Source organism: Salvelinus alpinus, chromosome 1 (assembly GCF_045679555.1).
Source record: "Salvelinus alpinus chromosome 1, SLU_Salpinus.1, whole genome shotgun sequence".
In the NCBI taxonomy this organism is placed as follows: Eukaryota; Metazoa; Chordata; class Actinopteri; order Salmoniformes; family Salmonidae; genus Salvelinus; species Salvelinus alpinus.
Genome location: NC_092086.1, coordinates 102,016,475 through 102,039,216, shown reverse-complemented (window position 1 = coordinate 102,039,216; position 22,742 = coordinate 102,016,475). Strand labels below are relative to the sequence as shown.

The window sequence follows — 22,742 nt, the reverse complement described above, 5'->3', positions numbered from 1 at the left end:
TATGGCCAGAGGTTGGGTCAAAGTATCTAAGTTACCCCTGGCCCAGCAGCATACAGATAGAAATGCAAGAACAAGTTACAACAAAATGCTTTCAATTATAGAAAAAGTATGTGCATGTCAAATATTCATGAATGTAAATCACAAATTGGCCAGGTAGATGACTATTCTGTGTTAAACCCATACACTTAGACATCGCATCATTTATCTGTCCCAAAATGGCGTCTGCATTTCGGCACTAGAGTCCTCAATCTATCTCCATGGATGAAGCTAGGCAGAAGAGTGTGTGGCAGTAGTGTTGACTCAGCACTTTCTTAGATTGCCTATGACCTGAATCCTGGGATTTATGCTAAACTAGGCCTGGATTACAACCTAGTCCTACCTCCTATCATTGAAGGGCAGGGCGACAGTCCCAGACATACAGTATACACCTGGGAACGAGACAGTTAGCTTTACTATTTATTCCTCTCCATTTAGACAGTAGAATACACAAGGGTATAGACAAATGTTTTCCGATTTGAGATTAAAATGATACAAAAATGTTTCACAGAGTAAATTTGTGAAACATCTGGGTAAAAGAAATTCGACATCTGGTTGAATTTGGATGTCAAAACACATTTTGGATGGGTTTGGAGAGTACTGGAAGTTGTTAGTATTATACTAATAATTGTAAGCACATTACCATCTAAACAGATATACCAGAGAAGAATTCTGTAATACATTCAAATAATTATGTTTATCATTCATTTATTCTTCTTCTAACATGACAGAGTAGATCCATAAGTTCATTTCAGGATAGTGTCTTCAGAGGCTGTGGGGAGAAAAGAAAAAACATGCTTCATACTCCATGCTCAAATCAAACATTTCTTCAGTTACATCTTCACGGCATCCTCGAGCTGATGGTATCATAGAGTTCTTATGCTGAGATAACCGTTGATCTCAGCAGCTGTATAGGCATAGCAGGAGATTTTTCAAATAACTTTTTCTTGGTGACCCTTTCTTCGTTCTCGATTAGGAGAGGCAACGTTGCCTTATAAACTTCTGTGTCCAGTTGCAGGTGGTACTCCAAAAACCAGAGAATATTTAGAAAAACACAAAATCTACTTTTTGCACCGCGTGAAGAGGTTCCTCATCATCGAAGCTACCGCACATCTCGCATTTTCCAACATCTTTGCAGGAACAAGTCATTTCTATGCGACGTGGCCAAGTGTAGAGGTAGATGACAGTGTGTCACAGTGTGACCAAAACAAAGACTTACACACTTAAAATAAAGGTCCAATGAATAAAATTAATCAAGTAAGATTTTATTGTTCTGAATATTCTGTTTTTTGGAGTACCACCTGTAACTAGACACACAAGTTTATAACTCGCCTAATCGAGGACAAAGAAAGTATCGCAAAGAAAAGGTTGGTCGAAATATCTGCTGCTATGCCTATACAGCTGCCTGAGATCAACAGTTATCCAAGCATGATAAGACCTGTATGATACCATCAGCTATTCATCTCCCCTAAAATTCTGATGGGTTTACTATTTACCTTCCGCAAGTGCTTTGGCTATTTTTTCCTGTTCCTCTCGTATCTTCTTCTCTGCTTCCTCAACACGCCTCTCTTCCTCAGCTCTTGGCTTCAGATAGTCTACGGAAATGCAGAGATGACATTCAGTAACATTACAATTATGATCATTCAAAATACCCTCGGGTGACATTAACACAATCTTGTAGGGAGGCAGGTAGCCTAGCGGTTAAGAGCGTTGGGCCAGTAGGCCAAAGGATCACTGGATTGAATCCCCAAGCCGACTAGGTGAAAAATCTGTTGATGTGCCCTTGAGCAAGGCACTTAACCCTAATTGCTTTTGTAAGTCGCTCTGGATAAAAGCGCATGCCAAATAAATTAAAAACGTAATTTTACTGACCATATCTCTGTTTGCCATAGAACATGCCAATGAGCAAGAATGACCACCTTGCCGTTTGAAATAAAGGAAAATTGATTAGTTGATTTAACGTTAACCAGCTTAAAAGTATTGACCTCTATCTAAACTGGTTGACTTTCAATCGTCTTTTGGCAGAATATTAAATTAAAGGGCGCCAATTCGTAAATGTGCTCTGGTTATCTACTCCGATTTCAGAGCACTTTCGTCTGAGCGTGACCGAGCACAAAATAATATGAATTTGCGAATGCTCAACACCCTTTGTCACCCACACCAGACTCGATCAGGACACACAGGTTGAAATGTCAAAACAACCTCTGAACCAATTATATTAATTTGGGGACAGGTCAAAATGCATTAAACATTTATGGCAATTTAGCTAGATAGCTTGCTGTTGCTAGCTAATTTGTCCTGGAATATAAACGTTGGGTTGTTATTTTACCTGAAATGTACAAGGTCCTCTACTCCGACAATTAATCCACAGATAAAACGGTAAATTCCTTCAGGCTTCTTTGGACTTTAAATGGCGGTTGGCAACCACCTTTACGGTGCATTACCACAAAGATGAACTGAGTGTGGACCTCAGTTCAGCTTTCTATCACTCACGTGGATATATTCGCCTAAAAGCCAATGAGGAGATGGGAGCGCTTGAGCATCACAAAAAGAACCAAGTTCTATTTTAGCGGCTGGCCACGCAGAAACTCCATTATGCGCGAGCAGTGTGGGTGCAATGATTGAATAACATGTATGTGTATGTAACAGTATAACTTTAGACCGTCCCCTCGCCCCGACACGGGCGCGAACCAGGGACCCTCTGCACACATCAACAACTGACACCCACGAAGCGTCGTTACCCATCGCTCCACAAAAGCCGCGGCCCTTGCAGAGCAAGGGGCAACACTACTAATAGGTTTCAGAGCAAGTGACGTAACTGATTGAAACGCTACTAGCGCGTACCCGCTAACTAGCTAGCCATTTCACATCCGTTACACTCACCCCCCTTTCAACCTCCTCCTTTTCCACAGCAACCAGTGATCCGGGTCACGGCACCAATGTAACAGTATAACTTTAAACCGTCCCCTCGCCCCGACACGGGCGCGAACCAGGGACCTTCTGCACACATCGACAACGGTCACCCACGAAGCATCGTTACCCATCGCTCCACAAAAGCCGCAGCCCTTGCAGAGCAAGGGGAAACCCTACTTCAGGTCTCAGAGCAAGTGACGTAACCGATTGAAATGCTATTAGCGCGTACCCGCTAACTAGCTAGCCATTTCACATCCGTTACATGTAAATGTATTTTGCAATGCTCGTGCACGCGGTGTGGTCAGCATGTTACAGTCACCAACGCTCTGGATAACATGAAAACAGCCTAACCAGCTCTGCTAGGGCGAGTAAAATAGTCAGAGTGAGGTGTTCTCTCATGTGTCTGGAGGTAGCTCGTCAGCAAGCTAGCCAGCGTTAGCCAGTTAGCTTGGGTGCTTGACTGGCAAAGCGTCCAGTGTGCGCTCTGAACGCTCCGAGAGCGAAACTCTCTGAATTTACAAACGACCAATGCTCTACATTTACGAACACACCCAAAGTTAAAGTCTGACACGCTAACAAGACTACCTCTTAGATTAATTGGAACGCCCCCAGTTAGCCATGCAAGTCTATAAATTAGCCCGTTGTCATCAATAATTATTACAGGTCAATGAACTAAACTACTATAGACATTGATTTTGGTTTGGCCGGATTATTTAGTTACGTTTGTCTAGTTTTATGGCAGGCATATCGTTAGTCAACGTTAGCTAGCTAGCTGGCTAACCTTCATTGGATTTAACCAGTCAATGTCATATGAAATTTCACGTTCGTAAGTAAGCCTTCTAACGGGCCAGACGTCTGATTTTAACATGACATAACAATTTTGTATTCATCATATGATTTCAATGGAGTTAGTTATACAACTCAATTTAATAAATATAGATTTACCTTGATCACAGGCGACACTACAACTGGAGGTACCATATTGCTGTTGTAAAATTGAGGAAGTGCGCATGCCAGGGAGGAGTGTTGATAGCAGATCAAGTCGATTATTCGGAACAGTAATTCTTACTATTATTTATTTGTTATTATGTGATTCAACGTTATTTCTATGGCATGGGCTTTTTATAAAATCAAGACATTTGTTCCCTCGCGCTTTCAACCAAAAAGGTTAGGGCTATGTCATACAATGTAAAGTGGTCATGGACTAGTGATGGGAAGTTCGGCTCATTTTACTGACTCGTATCTTTACGATTCATTCAGTCAAAGAAACTAATATTTCGACTCATTTCGTTCATTTGAGTCAGTAATGCCCAGAGGTACGTAACATACAGAGCACACTGGACCCTCTACTGGCGAACAGAACTCGAAAGACTCATGATTCTACAAGCCTCTCGTTCACCATAAGGGGCTTATTGGAGCTGTCATTTTTGACTGTGACTTATAAACATGTGCTCTAAATAATGTACATTGGTTAATTGTTAGGCATACAAATAAGATTATTTCTTGATAGACCTATATTTGAAACGAGGTCTAGTTGTGACCTCAAACGGACTAGATTGTGAATGACTTGGCGGAATGCATTGTTACTGATGCGACCCATGGGACTACTAGAACTTCGAGAGCTGGTGTAAACCAAACTATAAGCACTGTGTCGTTCGCGAACTGCAGACCCCCGAATTATTCATGTTCTAGTTTGTTGAGCAGAGGCTGTGTATGTTTTGTTTCTACAAAGCTGTGACCATCATAACATTAAATAATCAATTAATTGCGTTCATTCTTGCACCATGCAAACAACAACAACAAAGTTCTAAACTTGTATTTTTCTTCTCTATACTCATGATTGCACATATGCCAGACAGTTATTTTAGTTGGTGGTTGGGGTACATCTCTGGAGGCACTGAGCTGGAGGAACATGTATTTATCCTGCTGTAGGCCTCATTCTTATAGAGTACCACAGTATGAGTCATAATACCCATAAAACCTAGCATTCAAACAAGGAAATTGCTCTGACCAGGTTGCTGCCTGCAGGTTGTCCGCATGAGGTTCCTTGATTGGTGAAGCATGTAGAGTTGATCCATAGTTCGGGGAATGGGAAATGGCATCGAGTAGTGCGGGCTAAATGGAGAAAAAGTTGGTGAATCAACAGCTGTGCTGGAATACGAACAATATGGGTATCAGTTCTGATTGTATGGAATGGGATGATGAGGGTCAAGGACCAGAATGGTCAGTAGTGGAAAGACAGGAAGAAGAGAGATCATGATACAGAAAGCAGTGGAGCGTCTAGTAAAGAAAGCATAAAGAGGGCCAAGGTTTGAATCAAGAGTAGTGATGTGTTGGAGTGGAAAGTGGTGATAGTGTTTGATGAGACCACAGGGCCTCACTTACACCCTATCCGACTAACTAATGCTTTAGAGAAAGAGGTAGGTGAAATGAAATTAGCTTGGTTCATTGGAAATGGCAGATTGTTAATATTGTGTGGTAGCCAGGCTCACCAAGAGAAGATTTAGAAAATGGAAAAGCCTAATGGGAAGAAGATTAAAAGCCATGTCCCTGGGGTCCCAATATCTATGTCCACAGATGATATTAAAATGTGAATGGAGACAGACTTATTGGGGCCAAAAGGTTGATCAGTAGGAAAGAGGGCCAAAGAAGTGAAAGCTTATCAGTGATGCTGAGGTTTGAGAAAGTCTTGCCGGGAAAAGTACAGATAGGATTCCTTAGTGTCAATGTTAGAGAATTTGTCCCGTATGCACTGCAGTGTTTTAAATGCCAAAGAATGGGACATGTAGCTGCTCAGTGTAAAGGAAAGAAAAGATGTGCCAAGTGTGGAGGGGCACATGATTATGGTGAATGTGGAAGCAATGTGATGGTTAAGTGCTGTAATTGTGGGGGAGAACACAGTGCAGCATTTGGTGGATGTCAGCTACAGAGAGAGGCTAGAGAGGCTCAGAGATATAAGATCAGTCATGATGTATCATATGCAGAGTCCGTAAAACAGGCTGGTGGAACTACAGTGTGGACTGATGGAGCTTACATGGATGTACCTGTAGTAAGTGGACCTACTGTCGGGTCTGGTGCTTCTGCTGGTCCTGGCATGGTTTGGAGGCCTGTTCAGAAATCTTGTGCTCATGAATGTGCGGTGTCAAAGGACACTTTGATAATGAATGAAGTTGACTTCATAGCTGTTATTGATAAGGTTATCAATATGACTCAGGTTGTGGAAAGCAGGTTGAATGTTGTTGTGGAGACGGCATATGTTACAAATGGTTGTTGACATACTGAACAATCCTAAGGGTGGAGTGTTTCAGCATGATATAGATCAAGATTAATGGGATTGAGGGGGGGGGGGGGGTGCTAGAAGTTAGTAGCGACCTCCCGGGTGGCGCAGTGGTCTAGGGCACTGCATCGCAGTGCTAGCTGCGCCACCAGAGTCTCTGGGTTCGCGCCCAGGCTGGGCTGGGTTCGCGCCCAGGCTCTGTCGCAGCCGGCCGCAACCGGGAGGTCCGTGGGGCGACGCACAATTGGCATAGCGTCGTCCGGGTTAGGGAGGGTTTGGCCGGTAGGGATATCCTTGTCTCAGTATGTAAAAAAATAAATAAAAATAATGTCATAAAATGTATGCACTCTACTGTAAGTCGCTCTGGATAAGAGCGTCTGCTAAATGACTAAAATGTAATGTAAATGGATTTAATTTGGTTTTGAATTGTATTTTAATGGTAGTACAGATTTGTGCAGATCATGATTGATTGTACATTCCAGCACAGTCGGGGGGCGGAATGCACTTAAACGATTGTTTCCGGACTGCCATGATATCATAGAAGAAGAAGAAGAAGAAGATGAAGAAGAAGGAGGAAATGGTTCCAATCTTTTTTCCACCATTCGTTTTTCCCATATGGGATTTTATAAACACTTCAAATAAGGACTGTGTTTCGTGTAGGCTTACCGTGGCGTGATGTTTTGATAACCATGTAAATCTCTCTCTCATTACTTTCACCTGTATTTCCCCCCCAAAATGAAATGCTAATTAGATGTTAATGTAGCTATCATAAAGAACTACAAATGCCATTATGATCTGGACGAGACTGCCGACTCGAGACATAGGTAAGAATCTCTGGATTAACTATCTAATGTTAGCTAAATGTAGTAATAAATAAATAAATTGGCTACATTTCTTTGAATTGACAATTCTGTGAACTGTCTTGTGCAGGTTTTAAATTGAATCAATACCTGTTAGCAAAGGTATCAGTTAAAGATGACGTGCAAGAGGGTTTTGTAGTCTTGCGTGATGCATAGTTTGATGCTGTCACGCCCTGGCCTTAGTATTATTTGTTTTCTTTATTATTTTAGTTAGGTCAGGGTGTGACATGGGGTATGTGTGTTTTGGGTGATTATATGGTATAGGGGGTGTTGGTTGCAGTGTATGGGTTTGTGTTGAGTGTATGTGTCTAGGTATGTCTATGGTTGAGTGTAGGTGTTTAGGAAAGTCTATGGTTGCCTGATTTGGTTCTCAATCAGAGACAGCTGGTTATTGTTGTCTCTGATTGGGAGCCATATTTAAGGTAGCCATAGGCTTTAGGTGTTTGTGGGTAATTGTCTATGTCTAAACGTTAGTAGCTTGTGTGTGCACTTTCGTTTTGTAGCTTCACGGTCGTTTGTTGTTTTGTTAGTTTGTAAAGTGTTTGGTTTCGTTTTTCCTTCTTAAAATAAAAAGAAGATGTCTTATTTTTCACATGCTGCGTTTTGGTCCGTCCACACGATCGTGACAGAATTACCCACCAAACAAGGATCAAGCAGCGTGATCAGTGGCAACAGGAGCAAGGAACAAAGGATTCATGGACATGGGAGGAGATATTGGATGGTAAGGGACCTTGGGCACAACCGGGAGAATATTGCCTCCCTCGTGAAGAGCTGGAGGCAGCGAAAGCCGAGAGGAGGCGATATGAGGAGGCAGCACGGAGGCAAGGCTGGAAGCCCGCAAGTACAACCCCAAAATTTATTGGGGGGGGGCTTAGAGGTAGTGGGCCGAGGGCAGGTAGGAGACCTGCGCCCACTTCCCAGGCTAACCGTAGATAGCGGGAGTACGGGCGGACACCGTGTTACGCAGTAGAGCGCACGGTGTCTCCTGTACGTGTTCATAGCCCGGTGCGGGTTATTCCACCTCCCCGCACTGGTAGGGCTAGATTGGGCATTGAGCCAGGTGCCATGAAGCCGGCTCAACGCCTCTGGTCTCCAGTGCGTCTCCTCGGGCCGGCTTACATGGCACCAGCCTTACGCATGGTGTCCCCGGTTCGCCTACATAGCCCGGTGCGGGTTATTCCACCTCCCCGCACTGGGCGGGCGACGGGGACCATTCAACCAGGTAAGGTTGGGCAGGCTCGGTGCTCAAGGGAGTCAGTAAGCCTGCACGGTCCGGTATTTCCGGCGCCACCTCCCCGCCCCAGTCCAGTTCCACCAGTGCCTACACCACGCACTAGGCCTAATGTGCGTATCCAGGGTCCAGTATGCCCTGTTCCTTCTCCCCGCACTAGCCTTGAGATGCGTGTCTCCAGCCCGGTACCACCAGTTCCGGCACCATGCACCAGGCCTACAGTGCGCCTCATCCGGCCAGAGCCATCCGTCTCCCCAGCGCCATCTGAGCCATCCGTCTCCCCAGCGCCATCTGAGCCATCCGTCTCCCCAGCGCCATCTGAGCCATCCGTCTCCCCAGCGCCATCTGAGCCATCTGTCTCCCCAGCGCCGTCTGAGCCATCCGTCTCCCCAGCGCCGTCTGAGCCATCCGTCTCCCCAGCGCCGTCTGAGCCATCCGTCTCCCCAGCGCCGTCTGAGCCATCCGTCTGCCCAGCGCCGTCTGAGCCATCCGTCTGCCCAGCGCCGTCTGAGCCATCCGTCTGCCCAGTGCCGTCTGAGCCATCCGTCTGTCCCGAGCCATTAGAGCCGCCCGTCTGTCCCGAGCCGTCAGAGCCGTTCGTCAGTCAGGAGCTGCTAGAGCCATTCGTCAGACAGGATCTGCCAGAGCCGCAAACCAGACAGGATCTGCCAGAGCCGCCAACCAGACAGGATCTGCCAGAGCCGCCAACCAGACAGGATCTGCCAGAGCCGCCAACCAGACAGGATCTGCCAGAGCCGCCAACCAGACAGGATCTGCCAGAGCCGCCAACCAGACAGGATCTGCCAGAACCGCCAACCAGACAGGATCTGCCAGAACCGCCAACCAGCCATGAGCGTCCAGAGCCGCCAGCCTGCCATGAGCGTCCAGAGCCGCCAGCCTGCCATGAGCGTCCAGAGCCGTCAGCCTGCCATGAGCGTCCAGAGCCGTCAGCCTGCCATGAGCGTCCAGAGCCGTCAGCCTGCCATGAGCGTCCAGAGCCGTCAGCCTGCCATGAGCGTCCAGAGCCGTCAGCCTGCCATGGGCGGCCAGAGTCGCCCGCCAGCCATGGGCGGCCAGAGTCGCCAGTCAGCCGGGATCGGCTGAATCCGCCAGTCAGCCAGGATCTACCAGAGACACCGAAGCGGATATTGACAATGCTGGAGTGGGGGCCACGTCCCGCACCCGAGCCGCCGCCATATTAGGGCCCACCCCGGACCCTCCCTTTATATGTCAGGTTTTGCGGCCGGAGTCCGCACCTTTTAGGGGGGGGTACTGTCACGCCCTGGCCTTAGTATTATTTGTTTTCTTTATTATTTTAGTTAGGTCAGGGTGTGACATGGGGTATGTGTGTTTTGGGTGATTATATGGTATAGGGGGTGTTGGTTGCAGTGTATGGGTTTGTGTTGAGTGTATGTGTCTAGGTATGTCTATGGTTGAGTGTAGGTGTTTAGGAAAGTCTATGGTTGCCTGATTTGGTTCTCAATCAGAGACAGCTGGTTATTGTTGTCTCTGATTGGGAGCCATATTTAAGGTAGCCATAGGCTTTAGGTGTTTGTGGGTAATTGTCTATGTCTAAACGTTAGTAGCTTGTGTGTGCACTTTCGTTTTGTAGCTTCACGGTCGTTTGTTGTTTTGTTAGTTTGTAAAGTGTTTTGTTTCGTTTTTCCTTCTTAAAATAAAAAGAAGATGTCTTATTTTTCACATGCTGCGTTTTGGTCCGTCTCTCCTCCACACGATCGTGACAGATGCTAATGATCATTTTTGAATCTGAGTAAATAGAGCCAAATATATTGATGAAAGTCACCTTGTTAGAGATTTACATGGTTATCAAAATGTCACGCCCTTATTTTAAGTGTTTCTAAAATTCCCTATGGGAAAAAATACTGGTGGAGAAGCGATTGGAACCATTTCTCTGTTTGACAGCTGGGTATCATGACGCCTCCACTGTGGGCCTCTATTATATCTCAGTGGTAGGATACATTGCTGCCAGCACTAGCAGGTCAAGCAAAGAACTAAAATGAACAAGTCACTCAGTCAAACTAATTATGATTCTCGAGTCAGTAAAAATAGTAGTTAAAAAAGAACAAATCGTTTGCGAACTCCACATCACTAATGGACTCTTACTTTCAGTAGGCCTACAATATGACATAACTCACCTGTCAGGTGAGAACCAGCCAACCATATGACAACTGATCTGACATGCTATATTTGGCAGCAAATGGTAAATAATTCTTTTGATGAAAATGTATCATCATTGCACCTTTATTTTCAATCAGAATTTTAATATCTCTTGTTGAATATAGAATATAAGCATTGAAATACACTTTCAATATAAAAACGTAAAATTGTATGTCATTTCGGCCTATTCAATGCAAAGTCACAGTTATTCATAAAGGGAGGAAGTGTCTGTGGACTGTGTTCTTGAATGAAAACCACTTCACCTCAAAATAATCACAGTAAATTAGATAAAGGTTGTTGATATAAACAAGAAACCCCCAAAATACAAATATCGCATCACTTTGTAGACAGTGTTCAGTTGTTGTCATAGATGCAATCTGCAAAGAAATGACAGCTATTACTAGAGATGACTGACATTTGTGAAAAAAAATTCTCAGACAAGAAAAACATATCAGCACCATATTGTAAGAATAAAATTGATAGCATTGATCGCTTGATCTTCTGATTTAGCATATATTATGATATTCATTATTAAATGCCATTGCATGTCAGGTCTGAAACATACCATCACCAATGTCATCATAGATATCCGCATCTCTGTAAAAGCAAAACAGATGATTGGTATCAAATTCTGGGTATTTCATATCCAAGCATTTTTCTCTGCAGTTTAGTAAACTGTTAATTACATGCTATACAGTATATTACTTGTATTTATGGATGTGATTTTGTATTATCTGTTTTTGTGTTGTACTTACTCTACTACAATATGGCTGGTCAAGACGTAGCCAACTGAAGGAGAGAGAGATGGGAAGAGATCATTGAAGTTAGTCCCCTTGCAGGTTTGTTTTATTGCAGAACGCCTATGTATCATACTGAGGATTCATTGTTACTCACACTTGCCCTCCTCATTTCTGCAGATGACTTTGTTGTCTACAGGGTTAACGATAACATCCAGAGTTTCCCCAGGTCTCAAAAGCAGATCTTTACTGCTCCACTTCTTATTGGCCAAGGTGGAAATGATGGTCACCTGATAGAGTACCTGGATCTCCCCATCATACTATAGGTATGAGAGGTCAGGTTTGAGGGTCGAACGAATGTACAAAATTTTTAAAATTATAAACGTAAATTGTGATAATAGCCAAATTACCTTGAACTTCTTTCTGAATTCCTTCTCTTCCTTTTCAAATTTCTTTAGCTTTTTAGGATCTTTGTCCTCAGCCTTACCCTTGGTTTTATTTAGTGGGAGACTGAAGAGAGAAAAACGGGACATTATCAAAATGCTTCCCAGTGGATGATAAGGACATTCTTATGTAATTACAGCGACTTTGTTTAAACACGGGTAAAAAATATTCTCTCTGTCATTACCTGCTGATAGGTGGAGGCAGATGGAGGTTAGTGGTGTCAACATCATCATAAATATCTGAATCACTGACTTCAGAAGATTTTTTTAGAACAACAAAAGATGCAGAGAAATAACATCAATAACACATTGAAACGGAAGGGAAGTTAACAATAGTTCTCAAACTTCTATTCTTCAGTTGTTGTAATGCCACCGACACAGAACACACATAGTCACTCTGCATATTAATCATATTAAGTTACCAGTATTTCCTGTCTGGTCAAACTGGGAAGGTGGGGATACTCTGAAAATGACAAAAACAGAATAAAAATATTAGTCCATGTTATGGCTGGTGCAAGTTGATTTTATTGATTGTGGGTTCATTGTAATCAAAAGGACACAAATCAATACAGAGAATCTAGCAATAATAAAACAAAAAACAGGTCAACAAATCACAACTAATTGAACTATGATTAGAATAATTTTTTCACACCTGTACATAGAACATTGTAAGTGAGTGCATCTGCAGTAGATGTATAGACAGAAATGGGGAAGGTTGTTCATTCATTAAAGGATGTAAAATAAGTATTTTATTTAATGATTTACAGTGCTTGACTTGGGCAGGAGCTCACCAGAGCTAAGTACCGTTACCCCAAACTTTCTACTGCTTGAGCTCCTGGTATTGTGGAACTTCTGCACCTAAATATTAACGGTACCGGGACCCAACATGAGTACTAGCACCTATTTCAGTCCAAGTCAAGCACGGATTATTTAAGTATGATTTCATTAAATTATTCAGTAGTGAAGTAATGAATCCCTTCAGTCCCTCCTGATTAGTGCTTTGATATTTGGGGTTATCGGGTTAGGAGGTAATTACAGTGTATTTCCTGATCCATCTTATGGTATTACTCAATTTTGCTGCCTGGGCTTTTCCTCCACTGGTCGAAGACCTTAATAAACATCCAAGAGCGAGGTTTAGGAGGGGATCTGGAGTCCGAGGGGCTAGGGCTGCACATACAGACTTATTCACATACTTACACACACATGCATAGAAAGTATACACTCACAGATGAATGCACACCAATGAATCTACACCATCATAGTGCAACATGATTTTCTCACCTGACGTCGAAGCTTGAATCGTCAAGATCATCATATATGTCACTATCCTCATCAGGAGGTGGAGGAAGAACCACTAGGAATGACCAAGATAAAAATGTAATCTAGATTTAACTAAAGTCATTTGTGACCACAGTGCCATATTGTGTTGTTCAGTTTCAATATTACGTTTTGGTCATTTGAAACTTACCTCCTCCACTCTTGATCCCACTGGAATGAGGAGGACATAATTTCATTGGATCACATAATTACACAATCAAAAGACAGAAATAAATTCATGCTTTACATTACTATAATAAGGTATTCATGTCTTTCCAATGGTTATTTGTCTCAAATGTTTTTTACAGTGTCAGCAGGATCGAGAGCCATTTTACCTGCTGAGGTCATTCTGAAAGGCCACATCATCGTATACCTCCGGTTCATGTTCCATATGACTGGATATAGACACACCCTGACGCTTCAGGGTGTCAAAGTCAATCTCAACAGACTCAGTCTTCACATAGCCATCTGCAAATATACAGAGCACATGTTAGTCTTGCACATGAAGAACAGTCAAAAGGATGTGAGGGAGAAAAGTAATCTGGAATAGGAGTGAGGAGGAGGGGGAGGGGGAGACAGCTGTCACTTACAGGAGCCGTCCTGTGACCTCCCTAGCCAGCGTCCCTCTGGGTTGTCCAAAACACGCATGATGTCAATAGACTCTCCCTGCTTTAGCCCCAGGTCCGTCTTACTCCCTTTACTGTCCACTCTGGCCTGGACCCTGTGGATGACCTTCAGTGGACCAGTCAGCTGACACAAAAGGAAACATAAATACATGATAGAAGATGCAGCTTAAACACATTCACTTCATAAATAGTATACCGGATGGACTCTACAATACAGCAAGATCTAGGGGAACTACCGAACAACAAGCTTTTGGGTACACTTACTTTGAATTTCTTTTTGGCCTCTTGTTCTTTCCTCTCACGTTCTTTCTGTTCTTTCTTTTCCACCTGTCGTTTTTTCTCCTCCCTCTCTTTCTTCTTCTCTTGCTCCTTTGATTCCACTGCCCCCCTGATTATAAATAAGTGTCAGTGGTGTTAATGCTCATTAAAGTACAGTGTTCATATAAAACTATAGACTTGTCTCAGACATCTCATCAGCTTTTGGGCACTATAGAGTCCTCTGTCTCTATGTCTTAAACCTGTTTCCAATTTCACAGATTGGTACAGTACAAAAAGTTGAATAGAACTTGGAGGGAATCTTTCTCACCATCTTTCATCAAGATCTTCATACATTTCATCACTTTCACTGTCCTTTTGGATGAAAAAGATGCAGTCAGAATAGTGTAAGCCTGTATGGTGGTATTTAATAGGCCTAAATTGGACAAATTAGGAATTAGGGAAAAAATTCACCTTAGTCTTTTGACTAGGATGTCCTCCAGAGGGAGGGGGTGGAGGATTGTTCATTAACCCCACATCATCATAGTTCTCATCTGAGTCAGGTTGGATTCTGGAAGCAGAGACACAAAGTCAGTCAACTGGCCAAAATGACCCACCACATCACAATGGAAATAAAGTCAGTGGACAAGTATGCCACTGGGCATAGACGTCAGTTCAACGTCGATTCCATGTTGGTTCATTGTAATTTCATTGAAATTATGTGGAAACAACGTTGATTCAACCAGCGTGTGCCAAGTGGGATTCTACTGTGAAAGTTACTGAAGGAAATAATGAATAGTAGGATATAAACAAAAAAACAGGGTTTTGTGAAAGGGAAGGTGTGCTGTTTCTATGCTCTGAAGCAAGTACAGTGTGTGTCTACAGGCTTATGTGCATTTTAATTATGTATGTACTTCACAGGAGGTTGGTGACAACTTAATTGGGGAGGACGGGCTCGTGGTAATGGCTGGAGTGGAATAGTATCAAATACATCAAACATGGTTTCCATGGGTTTGATTCCATTCCATTAGCTCTGTTCTGGCCATTACTATGAGCCGTCCTCCCCTCAGCAGCCTCCTGTGATGTACTTCAATGCCAGTAGTGGTATTTTCTAATATCGTCCGGATTTCACACGACTCTCCTCTGATTATCAGAGTCCGGTACTCACATGGCTTCTGGTGGTCGCAGGGGCAGGCTAGGGGCCATGGGGTGAGAGGGCAAGGGTGGGGCCATATGGTTACTGGGGTGAGAGAAAGGGGTTGGGGGAACAGATCCCTTTTTTAACCCAGCAGGACCTTCAGGGGAGACAATACAGGCCTTTAGATGACCTCCTCACGCATACAGTGTAGAAGGAAATTGCATGAACATGTTCATTTTCAAATCAGCTGCATATAGTGATTGAATACAAGCATTTTGCTACACCCGCAATAACATCTGATAAACATGTGTATGCAGTGGCTGATTTAGGTATAAGTGACATGGGCGGAATGGTGACATTTGCGCGATCGGTTTTCTATCGATAATTTGCACGTCACATCAATGATATCATGTCACCGTGTGGGACTTTTTGGTCAATTAACCTTGTCGGAGTGGGCGCACTGATTCTAGTTTGTGAGCTAGGCAGGCTACTGCCTGGGAAGGTCTCCCACTCACAGGTACAAGATGGGGAGGGGGGCGGGGGTAGGTTGACCTCAGGTCTCCCCACTGGAAGCCTGAGCTAGGGGAAGCGGGGGAATCTATCAAATTGCGCACCTCTAACTTTGTACAGTACTAATGCAATTAGTAAAATCAGTCACACTACAAAATGCTACCAAATAAACCACAATTCATTCATAATACTGTGAATATATAGTATATATAGTTTCACAGACATATTGTTGCATTTTTTTCTGGTTTGTGCGAAATCGTTAAGAATAATATAAAACCAGTCTGAACACCACCAAGGTGAATTAGTTTAGTCATGACTCTTGGTTGACAGTGTTGGGGAATGGGTAATGTATTGATGCTCGAGTGCCAAATCAACACAAATTAGTTTCTATTTGTCTTTGTTACTTATTTTTTTATATTTATGAGTCTTATTTTTGTATATGTTTTTATATGTATATAGTTTTAAATGTTCTCATTATTTATTTGGGTTGTTCCAAATGTCAGAATTTGGTTCTTGGGGGGGGGGGGGGGGGGGTTGCCCAGGGATCCATACAAGCTAGAAACGCCACTGTCTGTATGTGACAAATAAAATATAATTTAATTTGAATAAAGCATCAGTCCTGCTTTTTCTGTGGATGTTATTCTGTAGTTGAAAGGGAGAATAGCAGAGTTTGAGATGACCCTTGTACTCTTGGATACCTGGTTACTGAATATGGTGAATTTCATCCTGCATGTAGACAACAATCATTACTCAAATCAATAAATAGTGTCTGTAAGAGCTTTGGCCTACATTCTCACCAGGGGGAGTGTGGAATTCACATTGGATTGTTTTCTCTGCTGACTAACAGTAATGTATGCAAACCATGCTGAAATCTGTCTTTAGTCAAAACCATATCCCCATGTGGATCCGAACCTGAATCCTTTCACTTGAATATGTGCCTGTTTAAAGAAGAACTTCCCAGTTAGGGTGCAAACATCCACTGTAGAAAGGAGGAAGAAAAAAGAGAAACTAGAGAGGGAACTTATTTAGGAGAAGCATTCATTTCTGCATCTTTGGTTTTACATTTTGACATTAAATTACAGCGCAGCTGCGTGTTTAACTTCACTTATTCTTTATGTAACAAAGCTTATATAAAGCAACACACTGTACTGTAAAGCAAATTCAACAGCTTTAATCTGTCTCTCAGTTGTCAGATTCTGTCTTGTGATGAAGACCTATGATGCAGCCGAGTGTGTGAGTGAGTGTGTACTGTACGTGTGCATGCATGTGCGCGCGCGCGTGTGTGTGTGTGTGTGCTCTACTACCCGTCTCTGGGGGTTCTGATCAGTGGAGCATACAACCACATAAACCCCTCTGGTCTGGGTGCAAGACGGAAAGTCTGAACAACTGCAGCATGTTTAGAAAACCACAGCAGAAGCATCTTCGCTATTGATGGATTTGGCCTTACGTGACTTATTAGTTACGTTTGAGACAGAACACTTACCACCGGGACTAGCCTCTGTGCCCTTCTTGAACTTTTCCAAGGTGACCCTAGGAGGCCGGTTGGGTTTGGCTGGCGCAGTCCCTAATGCCAGGAAATTGGGCATGGGGTTCATTTTGGGGGGGGGCGGGCTACTGTTGCTCACCCCCACGACCGGGGAGGTGGGATCCAGGGGCTTCTTAATGAAGCTGGGTTTCTTACTGGCTGTAGGTTTAGGAAGACAAGAGTCGCTGGAAGTGAGGGGAAGTTTGGCTATTTCCTTTACCCCATTCTCAGATAGGGTGTCTCCTCTATTGAACACGTTCTGTGCAGTCCTAAAGTTGGAGGGTTTGAGGATAGAAGCTGCTCCCAGCGGTTTGGTTGTAGAATCCACTGCTGCATCCACACTATCCTCTGTCTGTAGACTCATCTTTGCAATGGAGATTATGTTTTTTTTGGAAGGGGGTATTTTGGGTGGGATGGAGTTAGAGGTACCCCCACTATCGTCAGGTTTGGAGCTGCTGTCTTTGGCCCAGGAGGGTTTGGCCACACCCAGGGGTGGTTTGGGAAAGGCAGACTTGGTGTCAGACGAGGTCAAGCTCAGAGAGGGCTTCTGGAGAGGGAGTTTGGGCAAAGGGCTTTTAACCTCAGCATCCTGGCATATCTCTGGGCCAGGTGGTTTGAGTTTAAAGGGGTACTGTTTGACAAAGGAGGGTTTGCTGTCCTCTTGGGCGTTTCCAAACTTACTAGGGATCACTTTGATTTTGGGCAAGTCCCTGACTTCTGGAGCGCTCTTGGTGGACATGGTGCCCTTGAGGAAGTTGGGTTTGGGCGCGGTGGAGGCTGCGCTGCCTGAGGTGCTAGTCTCCAGGGCAGGTTTCTTAGGCTGGATGGGGGGTCCTGAGGACAGGGTGGGATGCACTGCAGCTTTTGGACATTCTGAGGAGATACTCTCTGTGGCATTTCCCCCCGTGTTGAAGCGAGCCATGATGGCCTTCACATCAGACTTGTTGTCCTGCTGGCAGGAAACAGAGAAGACTACTGAGGAGGAAGTGTGCTTTATGTATACACTCTCAGGAGTTTCCCCTAATAAATATGAATTTGAGGAAGACGGAAACATTTAATGTCATTCACATCAATATTGCATTATCGATTCATTAACCACCATTGAAAATATCTATACTATACAAACACAGGCACATTTAACGAGGGAGCTAGAGAAAGAAGAGAGGGAGAGAAAGGGAGAGAGAGGGAGAGAGACGGAGAGAGACAGGAGGGAGAAAGCTGGAGGTTGTAACAATTGTTCAATAACTGACATTTAGAAATTACTCCAACTTCCACACGTACAGTTGCTCATACCAAACCAATCACAACATCTAAGAGAAAGGTTGCTCTGTGATTTTACAGCTCAGATTGAGTTTCATCAAAGGACGGACTCTAAAAAGGATCCTAAGCCTTACGACCGAACCCTGAGTAAACTATACTGCGTTTGCACCATGTTGGTATTTTTAGCCACTTCAATCTCACTGAAGTAAGCCAACAATGATTCACTTACCTCTTCGTGTCTTGAGGTACTAAGAGCACTTAGACCCTCAGGACCCAGTGTGTGACAGATCACACAGGAAATGCAACAAAGTCATGGTGCTAAACAGGAAGTGGACACATAGGTGTTTTGTGCTCACATTACTTGATTAACCCATGCTCTGCTTTGTTTTTCATAGTCAATATAGTTGGTTTAACGATAATGGTTCTGCTACTTACTATTTGACAAAAACAATATATTGAATGGCTGGTTGTTAAAAATATAATTACGATGACTTAAGATGGCCCAAATAATCAGATTACCACTCTATGGTGAAAGAGTTCTTTAACTTCTATCTCCGCCTACATTGTTGTTGTAGCTGTAGTCTCTTGTTAATCCTGTATTTCTATGCTCAAGATGAGCATTTATTTGTGTTCTGTCTGTGTGAACAGGTACCATAGGTTCTGGGAACTCTACTCTGGTGTGAGGTTTTGAACATGCATCTGTTATAATCTGCACTAGTGATAGCTGCAGTAAAAGACTACTGTATGCTCCATGTTGTTGACAATAAGGGATAAGTGATGGATGGCTTTCCTCTTGTGTAACGGCTTTCGTCGGTGGAAGGAGAGGACCAAAGCGCAGCGTGGTTAGTGTTCATCTTAATTTAATAATAAACCAAAAACTAAACACTTCAAATACAAAAACAACAAATGTGAAAACCGAAACAGTTCTATCTGGTGCAGACACACAAAGACTGAAGACAACCACCCACAAAACCCAACAGAAAACAGGCTACCTAAATATGGTTCCCAATCAGGGACAACGATTGACAGCTGCCTCTGATTGAGAACCATATCAGGCCAAACACAGAAATACAACACAGAAACACAAAACATAGATTACCCACCCAACTCACGCCCTAACCACACTAAAACAAAGAAAATAAAAAAGAACTATGGTCAGAACGTGACAGTACCCCCCCCCCCCAAGGTGCGGATTCCGGCCGCAAAACCTGAACCTATAGGGGAGGGTCTGGGCGGGCATTTGGACGTGTCTTAGTCCGCTTCTGTGGTCTTAGTCCGCTTCTGTGGCCTCCTAGGAACGGCGACCCTCGCCGCCGACACTGGCCTGGGAACCCTAATAACCGAGCCCACAGGACTGAGGGACGCCTCTGGACTGAAGGACGCCTCTGGACTGAAGGACGCCTCTGGACTGAAGGATCCTCCTGTCTATAGTCACCTCACCAGAGATGTGCTGCATGTCTAGCAGGAGTAAATTACAGCCAATAACAGAGGTTCTACAGCAACACATTTACTTTTTTGATACATGAGATTAGTTGTCTGTGAGCTGGGGATGATTATGGTATGACATGGCCTGGAGCAGTTACATAAAATCCATGGGTGAAAAAAAAGTAGGCTGTTGTAATTAAGATGACTTAGTATTAATGATTTTTCCAACGAAATAACTAACCTCCTGACACGCTAAGAAGAGGTCAGTGTCTTAGATGTTGTTCTTACAGCTCAATAAAAGATAACATGTCTTGAGTAAAAGCAAAGAGGAAGCAAAGGTTTCAAGTTGAAAAGGCTGTATTACACAATCCAGACTGCAACAACCCTGTTGAGCAAAACTGCTTGGTACAAGTACTTCTCTAATGCAGAGCTTAAGAGCTACTCTAATAAGAAAAAACAAAAAGACACCTACAAACTCTTCTAATCTCCGTCTCATAGCGCTTTCATAAAACCTCAAAGAAAAATGTGCAAAGAAAAAAGGGCACCGTATAACAAAGAAAATGAAAATAGAATAGTATATATTTACAAAACTATAGTAATAAATCAACAGGCTACCACCTGCTCCTACCTGCCACTACACTACGTTGTACAACAAGGACTGTAAACAAACAGTAAAGCTTTCCCAAGTGAAATGTTCTGCCCTGTTACATGTATATCCTACTACCATTCACTTTTTATGTATAAACCCACCTGGCACTGACCTGCATATACTTGCATTCTCATGTTTCTTTAACTCTCATTGCAGTTCTTGTGTGGTTTTTAATCAGACTTTTAATTATTTTTATCTATGTTATCTAAGTTATGATTATCATTGCGCTGTTGGAAAGATCTCTCAAGGTTAGAATTTTACTGTACCACAGGAGGATGTTGGCACCTTAATTGTGGAGAATGGGCTCATGGTAATGACTAGAGTGGAATGAGTGGCATGGTGTCAAATACATTAAACACATGGTTTCCAGGTGTTTGATGCCATTCCATTTGCTCCGTTCCGGCCAATATTATGAGCCGTTCTCCCCTCAGCAGCCTCATGTTCACTGTACTGTTTTACACCTGTTGTATCCTGTGCACGTGGCAAATCAACTTTGAAACTTGAAACATGAAGCTAGTTATACAGTAGCTAATAAAGATACAGTACCATTTACTTCTCAGGGTCTCAACTCACGATGATATGATTGTAAGGCTGGTACTCACCATAGTGGGAACCGTCAGCGCCCAGGGAATCTATCCAGTCTGTACGTGGGCTGGTGGTCCTTGGGTATGGGAGAGTCTTTGTTTGTGCATGTGAATGAGTTCCTCTGTGTGTGTGTGTGCGTGTGCGTGCGTGCGTGCGTGCGAGAGAGAGAGTGATCGTGTGTTTGTGTTTGTGTTTGTGTGTGTGTGTGTGTGTGTGTGTGTGTGTGTGTGTGTGTGTGTAAGCATTTGTGATCTCAGTGTCTGTGTGCTTTTAACAACTTCCCCTCTCTGCAGAGGGACTCCTGTTGAGTCATAAGTACGCCTTACTACATTCTATCCATCTCCTGTATTTGCCTATTCCAAGCAGCCCCACTGCTGTTTCCATCTCCACTGAACCACCAGTGTCACACGTCTACTGTAATGTTTGTCATGTGAAATACGGCCTCTCTCCTCCTCTGGACTACCGGTCAAAGGTTTTAGAACACCTACTAATTCAAGGGTTTTTCTTTATTTTTACTATTTTCTACATTGTAGAAAAGTAGTGAAGACATCAAAACTATGAAATAACACATATGGAATCATGTAGTAACCAAAAGTGTTAAACAAATCAAAATATATTTTATATTTGAGATTCTTCAAAGTAGCCACCCTTTTCTTTGATGACAGCTTTTCACACTCTTGGCATTATCTCAACCAGCTTCACCTGGAATGCTTTTCCAACAGTCTTGAAGGAGTTCCCACATGTGCTGAGCACTTGGTGGCTGCTTTTCCTTCACTCTGTGGAGTGCTTCTCCTTCACTCATCCCAAACCATCTCAATTTGATTGAGGTCGGGGGATTGTGGCAGCCTGGTCATCTGATACATCACTCCATCACTCTCTTTCTTGGTAAAATAGCCCTTACACAGCCTAGAGGTGTGTTGGGTCATTGTCCTGTTGAAAAACAAATGATTGTCCCACTAAGCCAAAACCAGATGGGATGGAGTATCGCTGCAGAATGCTGTGGTAGCCATGCTGGTTAAGCTTGCCTTGAATTCTAAATAAATCACAAACAGTGTCACCAACAAAGTTTCCCCACATCATAATACCTCCTCTATGCTTTACAATGGGAAAAACACATGCAGAGATAATCCGTTTACCCACAACGCGTCTCACAAAGACACGGTGGTTGGAACCAAAAATCTCCAATTTGGACTCCAGACCAAAGGCCAAATTTCCACCTGTCTAATGTCCATTGCTCATGTTTCTTGGCCCAAGCAAGTCTCTTCTTCTTATTGGTGTCCTTGAGAAAGTGGTTTCTTTGCAGCAATTTGACCATGAAGGCCTGATTCACACAGTCTCCTCTGAACAGTTGATGTTGAGGTGTCTGTTACTTGAACTCTGTGAAGCATTTATTTGAGTTGCCATTTCTGAGGTTAGTAACTCTAATGAACTCTGGGTCTTCCATTCCTGTGGTGGTCCTCATGAGAGCCAGTTTCATCATAGCGCTTGATGGTTTTTGCGACTGCACTTGAAGAAACTTTCAAAGTTCGAGAAATTTTCCGGATTAAAGAAATTATGAAATGTCTTAGACATTTTTGTAGAGGTGGATACATTTTTCACAAGGGAAAATCATTGGAAATTACACATTTCAGAAGCCTTTTTAAACCTTGAATACATTTATAAGTTTCTCCCCATTTCTATTTCCTTTCCATTTCCTGCATTGCAGGAAAGTTCACATGCAACAGGGTGATTAAATTAAGATCCTACATCTGTAGGTTAGCATGAAACACATATTCCT

At 43.3% G+C, this 22,742-nt stretch overlaps 1 protein-coding gene and 1 long non-coding RNA gene across 5 annotated transcripts; both read right to left on the bottom strand.

The window, feature by feature from the left end:
• Nucleotides 1-433: 433 nt before the first annotated feature.
• Nucleotides 434-4,093, bottom strand: LOC139553219 (uncharacterized). Of its 2 annotated transcripts, none has more exons than XR_011670618.1 (3): nucleotides 3,895-4,093; nucleotides 1,533-1,631; nucleotides 434-808 (listed from the first exon to the last, which is right to left on the bottom strand). It is a non-coding gene; the product is annotated as an uncharacterized lncRNA (long non-coding RNA). The 2 variants fall into 2 exon arrangements; XR_011670623.1 differs by lacking the exon at nucleotides 3,895-4,093 and adding an exon at nucleotides 1,909-2,687.
• A 6,470-nt stretch (nucleotides 4,094-10,563) lies between these two features.
• LOC139537001 (FYN-binding protein 1-like) lies at nucleotides 10,564-21,132 on the bottom strand. 3 transcript variants are annotated; one of them, XM_071337793.1, is made up of 18 exons: nucleotides 20,983-21,132; nucleotides 18,536-19,764; nucleotides 17,005-17,995; nucleotides 15,042-15,168; nucleotides 14,348-14,444; nucleotides 14,205-14,248; nucleotides 13,883-14,006; nucleotides 13,583-13,742; nucleotides 13,328-13,460; nucleotides 13,144-13,163; nucleotides 12,957-13,029; nucleotides 12,098-12,138; nucleotides 11,861-11,927; nucleotides 11,643-11,742; nucleotides 11,390-11,552; nucleotides 11,251-11,284; nucleotides 11,061-11,092; nucleotides 10,564-10,872 (listed from the first exon to the last, which is right to left on the bottom strand). In XM_071337793.1, the coding sequence occupies exons 3-18, from the start codon at nucleotides 17,966-17,968 to the stop codon at nucleotides 10,850-10,852; spliced, it is 2,202 nt and encodes a 733-aa protein (XP_071193894.1). In that variant the 5' UTR covers nucleotides 17,969-17,995; nucleotides 18,536-19,764; nucleotides 20,983-21,132; the 3' UTR covers nucleotides 10,564-10,849. The 3 variants fall into 3 exon arrangements, 2 of the variants coding, with proteins under 2 accessions (XP_071193894.1, XP_071193886.1); XM_071337785.1 differs by lacking the exon at nucleotides 18,536-19,764 and having other exon boundaries at nucleotides 20,983-21,085; XR_011667448.1 differs by lacking the exons at nucleotides 10,564-10,872; nucleotides 11,061-11,092; nucleotides 11,251-11,284; nucleotides 18,536-19,764 and having other exon boundaries at nucleotides 11,504-11,552; nucleotides 11,861-11,923; nucleotides 20,983-21,085.
• Between the last annotated feature and the right edge of the window lie 1,610 nt (nucleotides 21,133-22,742).